The sequence below is a fragment of the Globicephala melas genome, chromosome 6, assembly GCF_963455315.2.
Source record: "Globicephala melas chromosome 6, mGloMel1.2, whole genome shotgun sequence".
NCBI classification, from domain to species: Eukaryota; Metazoa; Chordata; class Mammalia; order Artiodactyla; family Delphinidae; genus Globicephala; species Globicephala melas.
The window spans coordinates 34,402,936-34,418,191 of record NC_083319.1 but is presented as its reverse complement, the minus strand read 5'-3'; the positions used below and the strand labels follow the sequence as shown (position 1 = coordinate 34,418,191).

At 37.3% G+C, this 15,256-nt stretch overlaps 2 protein-coding genes across 5 annotated transcripts in view; one reads left to right on the top strand and one right to left on the bottom strand.

Annotated features, from left to right (window-relative positions):
* The window catches only part of NCBP1 (nuclear cap binding protein subunit 1), a 45,993-nt gene extending 33,856 nt beyond the window's left edge, over positions 1-12,137 (top strand). For both annotated transcript variants that reach the window (XM_030829785.3, XM_030829788.2), the window contains 8 exons: positions 1,311-1,433; positions 2,405-2,507; positions 3,653-3,746; positions 4,467-4,570; positions 6,502-6,616; positions 7,985-8,113; positions 8,696-8,809; positions 10,213-12,137. In XM_030829785.3, coding sequence (XP_030685645.1) covers positions 1,311-1,433; positions 2,405-2,507; positions 3,653-3,746; positions 4,467-4,570; positions 6,502-6,616; positions 7,985-8,113; positions 8,696-8,809; positions 10,213-10,326 — 896 coding nt within the window. In that variant the 3' untranslated portion in view covers positions 10,327-12,137. The remainder of the gene's footprint in view (positions 1-1,310; positions 1,434-2,404; positions 2,508-3,652; positions 3,747-4,466; positions 4,571-6,501; positions 6,617-7,984; positions 8,114-8,695; positions 8,810-10,212) is intronic.
* The window catches only part of XPA (XPA, DNA damage recognition and repair factor), a 60,096-nt gene that overhangs the window by 11,490 nt on the left and 33,350 nt on the right, over positions 1-15,256 (bottom strand). Inside the window, exon 6 of one of the 3 annotated variants that reach the window (XR_009564274.2) lies at positions 12,587-14,091. Coding sequence is in view for 1 of the 3 variants with exons in the window: in XM_030829800.2 (XP_030685660.1) it covers positions 13,943-14,091 (149 nt within the window). In the remaining 2 variants the exon portion in view is untranslated. Of the gene's footprint in view, positions 1-10,953; positions 14,092-15,256 lie in introns of those variants that run through there. The other 2 variants (XM_030829800.2, XR_004033711.2) reach the window with 2 other exon arrangements.

The following is a 15,256-nucleotide window of genomic DNA, read 5'->3' as shown; positions in this document are numbered from 1 at the left end:
GGTAAAGCCCAGAGTCAGATACTGAGCAGCCCTGCTCTTGACCACTGTCTTTTCCTGAAAAAGCAAAGCTTGATGTGGTACTTGTAAGTGCCAAGTTTTGATTTCTGCTTTGTACTGGCTCAGAGAACCATAAGGTACAGTCTTTGATATCAAAGAGTTCAGACTTTTGTTGAACACTGAGCTTTCTTTTTTTCCATAGAAATAGCCTAACACTTAAGGCCCTCTTGTCATTCCTACTTTATGATTTGTCAGTTCTTCTCAAACTAACCTCCACTCCAGCCAGGCCCACTTCCTTTTTTATTTCTTCTATGCTTTCTTGCGTTTGCCTTTGTGCCATTATCCCATTCTAGAAAGCCCTTTCTCTTCTGATTCCTGTTCTCTTTCCAGGGTCTAGCCCAAGCTCCAGTCTTTTAAATATTTTTTAACGCAAGCCAGTTTTGTGTTGCTCTCTGGCTACTTCTTATGTGAATATCTTGGTTTTCCACCTAGAATGTAGACGTCACAGTGGCAGAGGATTCTGTTTTTCTTCACGTATTTTCTCTCCCACTTTCAAGAAAAGCACACAGCACATGTGACCTGTTGTAATTGACTTTATTCATTCCAAGTGCTTAGTAACTCATATTCTACGTCAGAATTTTTTGTTACCTCTTTGTCTACCTTACATTAAAAGTAGTTGTTCTGGTGACGCCATACAGTATATCAGTATATACTAGTACAATATAATACAGTAAGGACTCAACAGGTATTAACCACCAGTAAACATGTGGAGTCAAAGCACATGAGCATCTGGCTTACACATATTCAAGTGTGTGGACTCAGCAGAAGAGAAAAGCAAAAAATCTGTCTTAAGTTGGCAGCCTTCACGTTGTTCAAACCCAAATTTAGTTTCCACTGTCGTAGGGAAAGGGAGGAGGAAGGGTACATTGACCAAAATCAAAGAGAATACATTGATTCTCAGCTTACGGAGGCCTAGGGATTTGAGGACTGTCAAAGGACAGCTGCAGCTGTGTCCCCTCACCCTCATCCCTGAGGAAGATCAGTACCCCTCATACTCTGAATTTCAGTTAGCTCCGTGTTAAGGAAGTATCGGGGCAAGAATTACCTCTTATGCTTTATTTTAGGTGAAAAAACCATTGCCCTATTAAATGAAACTTTCACATGTGGTTATCTTTATACAGAATATTGATCTTAGGAGAAAGAGTACTCTATTTTAAAAGAAAATAATTTTTTTTTAAGGTTTCTCAGTTATTTAACTAATTGCAACAATAGTCTTAAAACCTGGTCTACTCTCCTCCCCATTCTGTGCTTAGACTCTCTTCCTGGACATTCGGTTGCCCTCTGTTTAGCTGTTGCCTTTAAAAGTAAAGCAACCAATGATGAAATCTTCAGCATTCTGAAAGATGTACCAAATCCTAACCAGGATGACGATGATGGTAAGGGAATTAAATATTTCTTGAATGGAACTCTGTATGGGCCATGTTAAAAGTATAAACATAATTTTCTTAAATCTCATGGGATACTCATAAAGCAATATATTTGTTTGGCCTGTCCAGCCTGACCATTGTTCCCAGAACCCAGCTATCTTCTCCCTTAAACATTCCCTCTTTTCACTTTAGAGAGTTTCCTGCCCAGAAAGACTTGGTATATTATAAAGTTGGATTTTCTCTCCAAATTAAACTATAAGTTTATCATCAACAGATAAGACAAAAAGAATGAGAGGGACTTGCTTTATGTCGTATTAAAACATCTTGAAAATTACAATAACTAAAACAAAAAAATCAGTAAAAGAGATGAAAAGTCTACTGGGACAACTAGGTTATTAACCATTTGTTGGGGGGCAGATTTTGTTGTTAGATGTGTTACATAATGACGTGCACAGAAAAATGACACAGTCAAAACATTAATGGTGTTTGGGTTATTTATTATTGGGATTTTGTTTGTTTAGATTTTTTTAAGAAACTTGTATTATGATGTTAGAGAAAATGTATTTAGAAAGTATAATTCAAAATGTTAAATTTAGACATTCTCAAACAGGACATAGACCTAACTGTTAAGGGCTTACTGTATTTTTTTCTTTTACTATATTTATTATCTTGCCACCATGTAGAGAGATAAGAACAAGGAAATCTATGTGGTATTTGTAAAAAGAAATGGATCATATAGAAGAATTAGGGAAACAATCCCAAAAAATTAAGAATTAAGATTATGCTTAGTTTTATATTTTGAGTATTTGAAATCAGTGATAGTCTTTTATCATCTATTAGTACTCAAAGACATTTGCTTGAATGTCTCACTTGGTATTTGGATGTGAGTGTGCCATCTGTTTAGCGATTCAGGCAAGGGACCAAAAAATTGCTATACTTAAAACATTTTCCTAACTCTCTTACTGTGGGCTGTTTTTCAGATGAAGGATTCAGCTTTAACCCATTGAAAATAGAGGTCTTTGTACAGACTCTGCTACACTTAGCAGCCAAGTCATTCAGCCACTCCTTCAGTGCTCTTGCAAAGTAAGTACAACAAGAACACACATGCTGTCTTGAGGGTTCAGGACTTTGTTTGGTGAACACCAATGGCATCCTGATTTTTACCTAAAATTATTGACTGTGAAGATCTTAATAACAGTATTATCATATAATTTGATACAATGGGTTTTGGTTTGTGGTAGCTAAAATCCCCATCCTATGGCTCCTGTCAGTCTGTTAGCACAGTTTGCATGTATATATATTCAATAGAATGTACATTTTTTCATATAAACCTTTAGAGAAACAAGTGAAAAACCTGAGTCCATAGGACAGTCATATATACAGTCAAGAAGTTGCCACCTTGGGACTTCCCTGATGGCACAGTGGTTAAGAATCCACCTACCAATGCAGGAGATGCAGGTTCGATCCCTGGTCTGGGAAGATCCCACATGCCACAGAGCAACTAAGCCCATGTGCCACAACTACTGAGCCTGCAAGCCACAGCTACTGAGCCCACATGCCTAGAGCCCATGTTCCACAACAAGAGAAGCCACCACAATGAGAAGCCCACTCGCTACAACTAGAGAAAGCACACACACAGCAACACAGCCATCCATCCATCCATACATCAATAAATAAATAAATAAATTTATTTATTTTAAAAAAAAAGTTGCCACCTTGTCTAAGCATCTTCCTAAAAAAAGGTTAGCAGAATTGAGAGCCAGCTACATTTTTAGGAACCACCCAAAGGTTGGCATCTAAAGACAGAACTTTCTAACTCGTCCTACAGTTCCAAATGAAGAAAGAACATACAGATATTCCTTCAGTTGAGCAGAGAAACTAGACTCCTCACCCCGTCTCAACTTCCAAGTCTGTATATGACTTGCAGGATTCTCACAGAAGGCACAGTCAGAATACTGCACCTGTGTTAGTTCCTTAGCCCTCATCTATTCTTAGATACACAGTAAACTATAGTCCTAGGCTAATGATAGTATAATTTTCCTAAGATTTTATGACAAATTCCATACAAACTGAAATCCTAATCATACCTTTTATATCCTTAATGGTTAACGTTTGGTTATTTTGCATTTATATATTGCGCTGTAAACTGAGTAGCACTGTAAAGGCTTTGAAAATATTAAAATGTTTAATAAGTTTGTATGTGGTGTTTTTCCCCCCACTGTCAAAAGGTTTCATGAAGTCTTCAAAACCCTAGCTGAAAGTGATGAAGGAAAATTACATGTTCTAAGAGTCATGTTTGAGGTCTGGCGGAACCATCCACAGGTAAAAACTATTTAAGACATATTGAGGTGCTGATTGTACAGGTATAAAAATAAGGCAGTTAATACCATCGTTTTAGTTTGCAGAACATGAAATTTGATTCTTGCCTATAGAACAGTTTTTAAATCTGTAATTTTAGTGCTATGAAAAAGTAATGATGTTTGAGTTATTCTTTAAAGAGCAATTGTTATGATTTGGTTTGGTATTGTAATATCTCAGCTCATTTTAAGTACTTAATAAGAATGCTTATTTCTTGGAAGGTTCTCCAGTTGGGTAGGAAAGAATAATCTAGTCTAGCCAGTTTCTAAAAAACAAGCTCCAGATTTGTCAAATCTCGATACACTATTATCATACCATGTATTATAAAGAGGCATTAAAATAAATTTCAGAGTTATATTAAGACTTTTGTGATAAAGCTACCTTGTATTTCTAAATTTTAAGATTCGATGGAAATTATATATTTTGTATATATCATCTAAAATTTAAAGAAACATTGTTAAGTGTTAATATTCAGAGTTTTTCTTTTTGCTCAATCTTTGTGTTCTTGTATTCTTACAATAAGTACCAGAGCCAAGCAGAAGGCAAAATAAATCTTAAGACCTAATGGTTAAATTGTTCAGTTCCATAGCCACTGAAAATGAACTTCAGTTTTGCAGCAGGGGGATTATCGTGGCCTACATATAAGTGTGATTTACCCTAATAATTTATTTTCTCTGATTGTAGATGATTGCTGTACTAGTAGATAAGATGATTCGTACACAGATTGTTGACTGTGCTGCAGTAGCAAATTGGATCTTCTCTTCAGAACTATCTCGTGACTTTACTAGGTAATACGGATTATTTTACAAAGTTCCTGTTCTCTAAGAATTAGTTTATGTGTGGTCCCTTATACATGAGCTCCAAATTCTGGTCCAAACCAGGTTGATATTAATATAATGGCCCAATCTGGTAGGATTGGACTTGGCAAAGATTCTTGCACAATGGAAATCCACACAGCCAGTCCGGCTGCAGTGTCTCTTAGGGATATACGTAAGTTGAATTAGGACTCAGCCAATCAGGAGAAATGCTTATAAATGATCCAGACTATTGGGAGGGAAGATCAGGCTGTATGGCAGGGTCTCAACTAGACAATGGGACATGGGCAGGAGTTCCAGCTCCACCGGGGACCTGAAATGCACCCCCGGAACTGGTAGAAATCACAGTCCGTCATAGATTACACATCATGGAGGGACTGAGGAAAGCCTGGTGGGCACCTGAATGCCTCTGGGGAAGGGAGGTCTCACCTGTCATAAAAGTCCTTGATTTAATACACAGAAGATTCATTCTAGACTCATTCCTCCTAAAGGAAAGAGGCTTTTCATTAAGTTTGGTTCTTATACATGATGTTGAGTCCATAGGCTTTGTAACTGATCAGGACTGGGACAGCAAGAGCTGACACAAAACAGGAAACAAAGGAAAATTACTTGCAAAGACATAAATATCCATCACAACCTTTATCCTGTTCATTGTATGTTATTGGCAGAGGACACTAGTCTGAGATAAACTGAATCCTTAGGGTGAAAGAATGTGGTCTGAGGTTATCATACCAGCCAAGTAGGTACTCACAAATGAAGGCAACGTCAGACCATTCTCAGATTTGCAAAATCTCAGAAAACTGACAACTCAAGTAGGTGTTAGCCATTATCCTGAATGATTTACATCTGCAACTCTAACTCTGCAAAGCCTTCCCTGACCACCCCTTCCAGAGTTAAAGTACTGTGCTCTTTTATCCTATCTGCTAACATTCTAGACCTTGAGTTTTATGAAATGATTGGTTTATTATCTTCCACTTCAACTGTCATTGTCCAGATCAAAATCTGTAGAAAGAAGTACTCTTCTGTGCTGTATATCCTGGGGTTAGGAGACCAAATGTATAGACATACAAGCAGTTAAGAAGCTACTTAAAAAGCACATGCATATTTATGCAACAAACATTTAAAGCACTTATAGGTGATCCTGGTATTTGAGCAAGTAGTTGACATAAATATCTCATTCTTAAAAGCCTAGCAGTCGATAGCTATTATCAACTAATGAGATTCTTAAATGTGTCAAGAGAATTGGCTGAGTTTGTGCTAGTTAAATATCAACAGTATAAACCATGCAAATGAGCCTCAGATTGTTTCCATTTCAAGCTGCAATACTTAGTGTTTACATTTAGAAGAGAGAAAATGTATTTTTGTTCCTAACCTGTTTTTTCTGGTTTGCCATTTCATTGAATATATACACATACCTTCTATGTGTGTCTAGTAGGGGATGGAAATAAGAAAAATGACAAGGACCCAATATTGCCTTCAGGAAGCTCACCTGAGTAATGGGTGGAGCTAGATGTTTGCACAGTTGACAATACAAGAAAAATCATAATGTTGCTGGAGAGATATGCCTTATTCTGTCTGCCTAAAGAACAGAAGGCTAGGGCTTCCCTGGTGGCGCAGTGGTTGAGAGTCCGCCTGCCGATGCAGGGGACACGGGTTCGTGCCCCGGTCCGGGAAGATCCCACATGCCGTGGAGCGGCTGGGCCCATGAGCCATGGCCGCTGAGCCTGTGCTCGCAACAGGGAGAGGCCACAACAGTAAGAGGCCCGCGTACCGCAAAAAAAAAAAAAAAAAAAAACAGAAGGCTATATAAAACCTCAAGAATGAGTAGGTTATAAAAGTTGAGAGGTCTTATTTTCTATGAGTAGAGTTTAACATATAGTAATCAAATGCCTTATTACTTTAAGATTGTTTGTTTGGGAAATCTTGCACTCCACAATTCGTAAGATGAACAAACACGTTCTTAAGATCCAAAAGGAGCTAGAAGAGGCTAAAGAAAAACTCGCAAGGCAACATAAACGGGTAAGTCTTGTGTTGATTGTAAATGGTCAAAGAAAATATACCAGAAACTTTTGCGAATATTCATTACCTTGATGGGAACTTATTTTTTCGAGACCAAATCATGCAGAGCTGTTTGTAGAAGTGGAGGAAGGGACGGACCTGGGGTCTGCTGTTCTCTCGTTCTGCACGGTGAACCTGTTTAGGAAGCCACAAACCTCACTTCTCCATAGTTCACCATCTCTGGATCAGTTTCATGTTTGCCTTCCCAAAAAGGGAGGAGAAGGAAGGAGGACACTTGTGTTTCTATAAGAGTTTCTGATGCAAGAGGGGAAGAGGGAGAAGATTGTCTGTGTTCACCACTCCCCCGGTAAGGTTGGGGGTAGTGGGGGTGGGGGTCACTCCCAGGCCTATAAGATACTTCTCATACTTCTCATATTAATAAGAAGTTAAGTATTTTAGCTATTTGGCAGAAACAGTGAGTTGGCTGTATCCTGTGATTTAGCAAACAGTGCTGGTATTGTTCAGGACAGAATTTTCCAGTTATGCACATTTATCAGAGTAGAGGGTAGAAGCAAGTTTAATGATTTATATGAACTAGAGCAGGTTCGAGTGCTAGTCTCCATCTAGACATTCCTATATACCTGAGTGTATGTAAACACACAGATCTAAAATACTGTAAGGTAAATGGTATCATCCCCATTTTATACATGTACAAACTCCAGAGACTTGACTTCACACCACTCTGGTCTCTAGATATGTGGTGTCCAATATGGTGACCACCAGCCACATGTAACTAGTTATAAGCTAATTAAATCTGAATACAATTTAAAAGTCAGTTCTTCAGTCACACCACGTTTCAAGTGCTCAGGTGTCATGCGTGGCTGGTGGCTATTGTGAGGGCAGCGCAGATCTACGGTGATGAAAGTGTTGTGATGAGAGGCTCCCAAGACCCTAACCCTGTATTTCCCCTAGGAGCAGCAGTTCAGTGTTCACAAACTCAGGATTCCCAGCAATTTCATAAAACAGACTATGGTGAATAACAAAAATCAGCTGTATATTTTCCTTGGAGCTCAAAGCTGTTTTCAATGTGACACGTATTTCCTCCTTGAGTGGGCTGTCTTATAAAAGGCATAACTTACTTCTGCTTTATAGCAAATCTACCACGATTGCCCAAGTGCCACTGAATTTCCCTGGCCTAGATAAGAGGTACTCATAGGACTTGGGACATTTTGCCTGTATGTCTGGGACACTGGAGTACTTTTACTATAGAATACAAGTCTTCAAATAGCATTTGACCAGACATAATAAAAATCCTTAGATTTGCTTGATGTGATTTAATACACTGCAATCCTAAATGGTGTTTTCCCTTTGTTCCTTTGCATTCGGTAGCGAAGTGATGATGATGACAGAAGCAGTGACAGGAAAGATGGGGCTCTTGAGGAACAAATAGAAAGACTGCAGGAGAAAGTGGAATCTGCTCAGAGTGAACAAAAGAATCTCTTCCTTGTCATATTTCAGGTATCTTGGCTTGGGACACTGATATGTTCAAAGAAACAGTACATTTCTTTAGTTTTAAAAAATGTTTTTATCACAGAAGTAATACATATTCATTTATAAGATCTTAAATATATAAAAGTTTCTAAGGGAAAAATAAAAGTAATTCTGTTATTTACTTAATGAGCATTCTTGCATGAGCATTTCTCCTTGCTTTAAAAAAAATGGATACTACTGTTAAATACCTCTTTCATATTTAATTATTCCCAATTGTTGATCTATTGATTGTTTTCCTTCCTGAAGATTTTTGTGTATACACTCCTGTTAACATTTCTGATTATGTCCTTAGAACAGGTTCTAAGAAAAATTACTAGCATAAGTTAATCTAGACATTAAAGGTCTTCGGGTATTGCCGAAAACGATGTACTAACTCATTATCACTGCTTTTCTACACTGACAGTATTTATTGAATTATGAAAGTTATGAATACACACCACAAAGGGTGAAACAAGCAATACCTTTGAGGTCTCTTGGTCAAAAATTTGATTGTTTCCGAAGTATAAGAATTTTTTCTGACACCTCTGGAACTTTGTACCCCATTTCCAGCGTTTTATCATGATCTTGACTGAGCACTTGGTACGATGTGAAACTGACGGGACCAGTGTATTAACACCGTGGTATAAGAACTGTATAGAGAGGCTCCAGCAGATCTTCCTACAGGTTTGTGGAAAACTGATTATATAATAAACATCATTATTCCCAGCCACAGGGATTTTCCATTTCAAAAAGTCATCAAATCTGTCAGGAGGTTATGTAGTACCTGTAAGCCCCTTAGTGTCCATTTGTTCCTACTGCTGCTCATCACAATATTTAGGCTTAAATTGGCTCTGTATCATTCAGACTCCTAATTGCCATTCTCTTTGGAGAGCCTAGCTGTAATACAACATATAGAGAAAAAAATGCTAAGGGAAGAGTAATCAGATTTTAAGAATCTCTGTAAATTCAATGTGCAGATGATAACCTTGTTTCTGGAGGCGCTATTTAAGTTCTCTGAGGTCCTTATAGAAAGCAAAATGCAACACCTACTCTCTGCTAGATTTAAAGATCTGTAAGGAAAAAAAAAAGAAAAGAAAAAAGATCTATAAGAGAGTGAAACTAATCCTTTGTATCTTCAGATACTAACACCCCAAATCCTCATTTGTTTGTTCTAGAAAAGAGTGATTAAAGCAGAAGGCATAAAAGGGGGGGGGGGAGTGCTTTAAGGCTCCAAACAAAAATTTATTCTAGATTTTTTAGTTACTGTCAAATTAAAAAGCTTTAACAGCCCCTAGTTAGTCCTATAGGAATCTGAGTATATTAAAGTTTATATTTGTACACATAGAAGAAACTATTTTCTGACATTTTTTTTCCCAGTTAGGCTCAACAAGTCACTGATTTTCAGTAAGACAGATGACCTCTTTATTTTTAAAAGATTTATTTAAAAAAATGAGGTTTTCCTATTTTGTGGAATACTTCACAGATCACTGGCTAATATCACTGGCTAATTCTCTTAATATTTTTTTCTTTTGCAAAGAGATACGTTAAAGCCCTAACCAAAAAAAGGAAATGATTCCAAATTTTTATGTTTCAGGGACCATGGTTAAAACCATGGTTACTTAGTAACAGTGCTATTCTTATTTGTAATGTATACCACCTCCCCCTCAACACCCCCTTTTTTTTTTTAAATCTTCCTAGATCAGTCCCTGTCCTGACAGCTTTTAAAAAGTCATACTGTATTTTGTCCTGATTAGGGAAGAGACGCATCTGAACCTCATCTAGAATAGTAGCAAGTGCTGCTGCCACTGCCTTGAAGTAAATTGCATTTACACAGAAGCAGGCCAGAACTGGATTTTTTAAATTATTGAACATCGTTTTGTTTTGTTTTGGAACTCGTTTACTCCTACATTTTCTTAATGTTGAGGCTTTTCAGGGGCCTATTATTCCTACCAGCAAAACCACTTTTTTTTTTCCTGTTCTTTCCCATCATTCCAGTGTGGATGGGCCTCTGAGGAAAATGTTCTGCAAGATTGCTTATGTGCGTTTTCTCCTGACCTAAACACTTATCCCCTTTTCTGTGTCCACAGCATCACCAAATAATCCAGCAGTACATGGTGACCCTGGAGAACCTGCTCTTCACTGCTGAATTAGACCCTCATATCCTGGCTGTGTTCCAGCAGTTCTGTGCCCTGCAGGCCTAAGGGTCATTTTTTTTTCCCCCTCCTGTCAAGATTTTTTTAAGATCTCAAAATAATGTCTTATTTTTGATGGTTTGAATGCTTGCTTTCTTGTAGCATCCTTTCTTGAAGCAGAGGGGGAAGACAGGACAGTGAAGAATATGGTATTGATTACCTTTAACTGCCCCCTAAAAAGCAGATATTCCCTAATGACAATAATGTGACAATGGCCATAGGATGGATGTATTATATATGTGACAGATACAACTTTTCTCTGATATTTTTTCTCCTTAAGGCACAAAAGATAACTGATGTGAGGTATGTGCAACACTAGAGGTCAAGCTTACAAAGTAGTATACAGAACTGATGGGTTTATCATCGAGTAGCATAGCTTTTCACAGCTCATGGTAACCTAACATGGCTGAAATAAAACTGAAAATATGGTTTTTAAACCTTGGTATTTCATGATTTATCATCTCAGTCTACTTTAAAATTAGTGGTTTCTTACTAAAAGTGAGGTTTCTTACCTCCATCTGAAGTTTTCTCTTCAAAGTATTTTTCATTACTGTAGCATTTTAAGACACTACTGTTATTAAAAGATGTTACTAGAGTAGAAGTTCCCAAATTCATCTGAACATAAATCACCTGGGGCTCTTCTAAAGTTTTTTTTTTTTTTAAATTAAACCACACTCTCTGGGGGTGGAACACAGACATTGGTAGTTCTTAAAGCTCCCGGGTAATTCCAATGTGCAGATAAGTTTTGAACTATCATCATCTTAGAACATCTGGTCATTTCCTCAAATCTGAGACATCTGTCAGGTCATACAGTGAATTACATGCTAAAGTGGGATTTAGAAGTAGCTAGATTGGCTAAAACTATACTTGGCATTAGATGTAGGTTTGGATTTTATTTCTGTGGAGTCTGGGTGGGCCAAGTAATTACTAATTCCAGAGCCTGTTTCCTATATGGTGTTGAGGCTTAATTAAGATGGTAAAAGTACACTGTTAATTAAATAACACACAAGGGATTATCTGACATTCCAAATCCTAGCATTTTTAGACTTTTTTCATTAAATCTTCAGAAAAATTTACCAGTAATCTCACAACTGTAAGTATCTTTGTGCATCTGTACAATCTTTTTTTTAGCTTAGTACATCATAAGTTTATGATGCATTAGGTATTTTCCATATTAATATATGGGGTCTCTTTGGTTTATCATAACATTTAGTGGCTACAGAATATAGTCTACTCAATAGATGGAAATTCCTAGGATTTTTAAATACCGTACCATTTAACAAATAGTCACAGGATTAAGGTTGCATGGCAAGTTACTGGCAGAAAGGGAACTGAAACCCAGGTTCTTTGCTAAATGTTCTTTTGTTTACACTGTTCCTCCTTCCCACAAACTACATAATTAGAAAAAGCTCCTATCCTCAAGAAGCTAAAGGATAACCATTTAAGGCTTTGGTTAACTTTGATCCTAAACTGCTTTGTAATCGTTTCATAATGTATTGCAAAGTTTGGCTAGTTATACTTACTTGATCCAAATCCTAGAGGAATTCCTAGGTTTTCACCTCCTTTCTCTTGGACCGTCTCTTCATGTGTAATGGTTGCTTTTAACAGTTGCTCACTGATGTAACCCTGCTCTGACCCAGTCTGGCAGCTAGGTATATGAAAAAACTGAAACAGAGACTGAGTTTTGAAGAAATAAAGGTACAAGAGCAAACGTTCCACAGTTGCTCTCCCCACTAATGAAGCTCACACAGACAAAAGAATGGCATGTCACTGTAACTGTACGTCGTACCTTGCAATAAATCAATATTCTATTAAACTGTGCTGATGCCATTTAACATGCTTTTGTCAAAGTGAACATATACTTTTCCTTAACTCTAAATCTCCCAGGAATTATTCAGAAAGCAGTTCATATGAAGTTTGTTTGCTTTTTCTGGAAAGTATTTAGCAGTGATTTGTATTAACTTACTAATCTACAATTATACCTGAAAATGAAAGATGAGGACAGAACTTGGCAACCAAAAGCAGATCTGGCTGTCAATGTTAACTGGATACCAGGATTGTCCTAAATTGATGAAGGTGAAGAGTGACTAGAAGCCCACCTCAACTGGACAAGTCTATTAACTACACTGGTCCTGATGATATGATGTGCTCATTAACAACTGGCTGTTACGTGCCAGATGCTATAGATTCACCGTATTTAATCGTCATGAGAGTCCTTACATTATTATACCCATCTGATAGATAAAAACAGGCCCACGGAGTAACTTACCCAAGGTCCACAGGTAGTAAGTGGAATCTGAAACTATGTCCATGTGGTGGTTTTAGGGCTTCTTGTCTCCCAGTAGTAATGCTGTTGTCAGCAGCCTGAACCCCTAGTTACTTGCTGGGAAGGTTTTTTTTTTTTCCCCAAGAAGTTCTTGCCGCCCATTTGGAATCGCTTTTTAGTGAGCTGTAATATTCAGCATAACACATTAAAAAAAATCAACACTCGGTAAGTATATTAAACATTTCTGTATTGAATACTTATATAGAGAACAATTAGTAATTATAGTCTCAAGTCTTTGGATTTGACTTGTTTTGACTTTTGCCCTTCTTCAAGCATAATCTCCAAGAGCTGATCTAGAGAGAGAAATGAAAATGTACAAAAACTTCCTATTTATTTGTAGCAGTAGGATAAAAAGTCCTGTCAAAGAACTTGAAAATATCTAGTTTATCATAACTTGTATTTGTTTTTATCAGGAAAAGAATGCATAGACCCTGTAATCAAGCACTCGGGATCAAATGCTCTTACTAGATATAACTACCTTGTAATCCTTTTGACAAGATAGAGGAATATTTGACTACCTAAACTTGATCAAGATGTCTGAGGTGATGTCAGGTTGTAGGTTACCCCTCCTTTAGAAGTGTTAAAACAAGCACAGCAAGCTGTCTTCCCTCCCAGGATTAAATGAGAATACCTGTAAGGCACTTAGCATAGTGTCTGCATGGCAGGTGGTAAATGCTCAGTAAATGTTAACAAGTTATGATAAACTTATCACTACCTTTGATCAACAAACAATATAGCTGTTTTTCCATTTTAATCCAGATTTGAAAAGGGCTATCTGGAAACTAATATTAAGATTTATAGTAGTAAACCCTAAGGGTACAGAAAACTTGTCCCAGCAATAGCTCCCTGCTCCCTGACTTGCAGACAGTAGTAGTCTAGAAGACCTGGCCCAGCCTCTGGGGTGCAGTGGTCTACCACCATCCCTGCTGTTTCTTGGGATAAGAATCCAGTTCAGCCAGTTTTTGCCTTTACTACTAAAAAGGCAAAACTACTTCCTCCTACCTCAATCTAGGGTTTGTCCTGGTTGCTTCTCAATTTTAGCTCTAACCTAACATTTTTGAACCTATCACTCAGCTCCCATCCCTATTGTAGAAAAAATGGTCACAGACCCAATATTTTGCCCACAACCAGACCTGCTGGACCTTAACTGAAACTTGTTCTTAAGCCATAACATACATAATTATTTAAGCATTATTTATACAAGTGTTTCATTCATCTATGAAGACTTTACGTTTTGATGAATTTTGAACAAGACCAATCTAAATTTCCACACTATAAAACATATCACTTAACTAAAAATCACATTTTCTCGTATGTCAGTTCATGGCCACACACAGTACAAGTCTTCCGGTACACGTCATCCTCTAGGTTTTCTTCTGGTCCATACTCATGTTGATGAGCAACTGTCTCCTTTTTCCATAGACTGCTTCTTACTGCTCGCCGTAATTCTAAGAGAAAAAAGCCAGTTTTTCAGTGGTGCTATTTCAGCTGTGTGTGTTTAAACCAAATGTGGTTTACACCTTAATTTTATAACAAATCAAAACTGCTGATACAGATTTGGCAAGCTTACTTATCTCACTCACTGGTTTGGCCTGTGAAATCATTCATGTGATTGTTGGAGTTAGTGTGAAACAGGAGATTCAGAATTGAGGTATATGGACTAGAGGGACCGCAAAAAACTAGATTCAGAAGACAAGCGAAAGAACAGGGTTTGTTCGAGCAGCTGGCTACAGAAAACAAGATGCCACAGCAGGAAAGGGCAATCAGCTGGGATGACTGAGGATAAAGAGCATTTTAAATTCCTTGTAAGTCAGGAGCTACTTCTCTAAGAGGCAAGTCAAACTTTGCTTGCAAGAAAACTAGAAAGCCAAGAACTCCGCCACTAGTTCATGGCTGATGTTAGAAAAGCTGCTCATGCAACTGACCTTATGTCTATTATTATTTATCCTATAAAATGAGAGCAATAGTTTAGGACATAAATTGCTAGTAATCATGCAAAGTACAACATAAATAAAAGAATCACTGACTATTAAGACCCGGAAAGAACCATGGAGTTATTTTACTTCATTTTACTTTGCAGGTAAGGAAATTGAGCAAAGATAGCATGGAAACCAGGTCATTTATTCCAATGTTTAGAACTTTTCTCGCTAAACACGTTAAGATGTCATTTTCACAAAGAAAAGTTACGTTGGATGCTCTGAAAAGCGACTAGGACATTATAAAGTTCACACTGCATGTTACCTGAAGAAACCAAATGCTTTGTGTTAATCAGAAATTAACAAGCTAATAACATCTCAGTTTCTAGTTTAATGAATAAAAAGCAACATGAGTTGTTTTCATTTTTCTATTCTGACCAATGGTCCATCAAGCCCTGCACTTTTGATAGCAGCACTACCTAAGGGAGGGTATGATCATTATCTTCTATAATCTCAACCTTAAAAATCAAAGTACACCAAGTAATCACACAACATTTTGTTTAATCCATTTTACTATGATAAGTACTATCAAAATAATACTTGAATCTTTGTATTTTCAGCCTTTATTTGTACCATGAGGATAAGCAAGCAAATAGGGCTATGTATCAGGCACTGTTCTAAGCACTTTATTTATAAA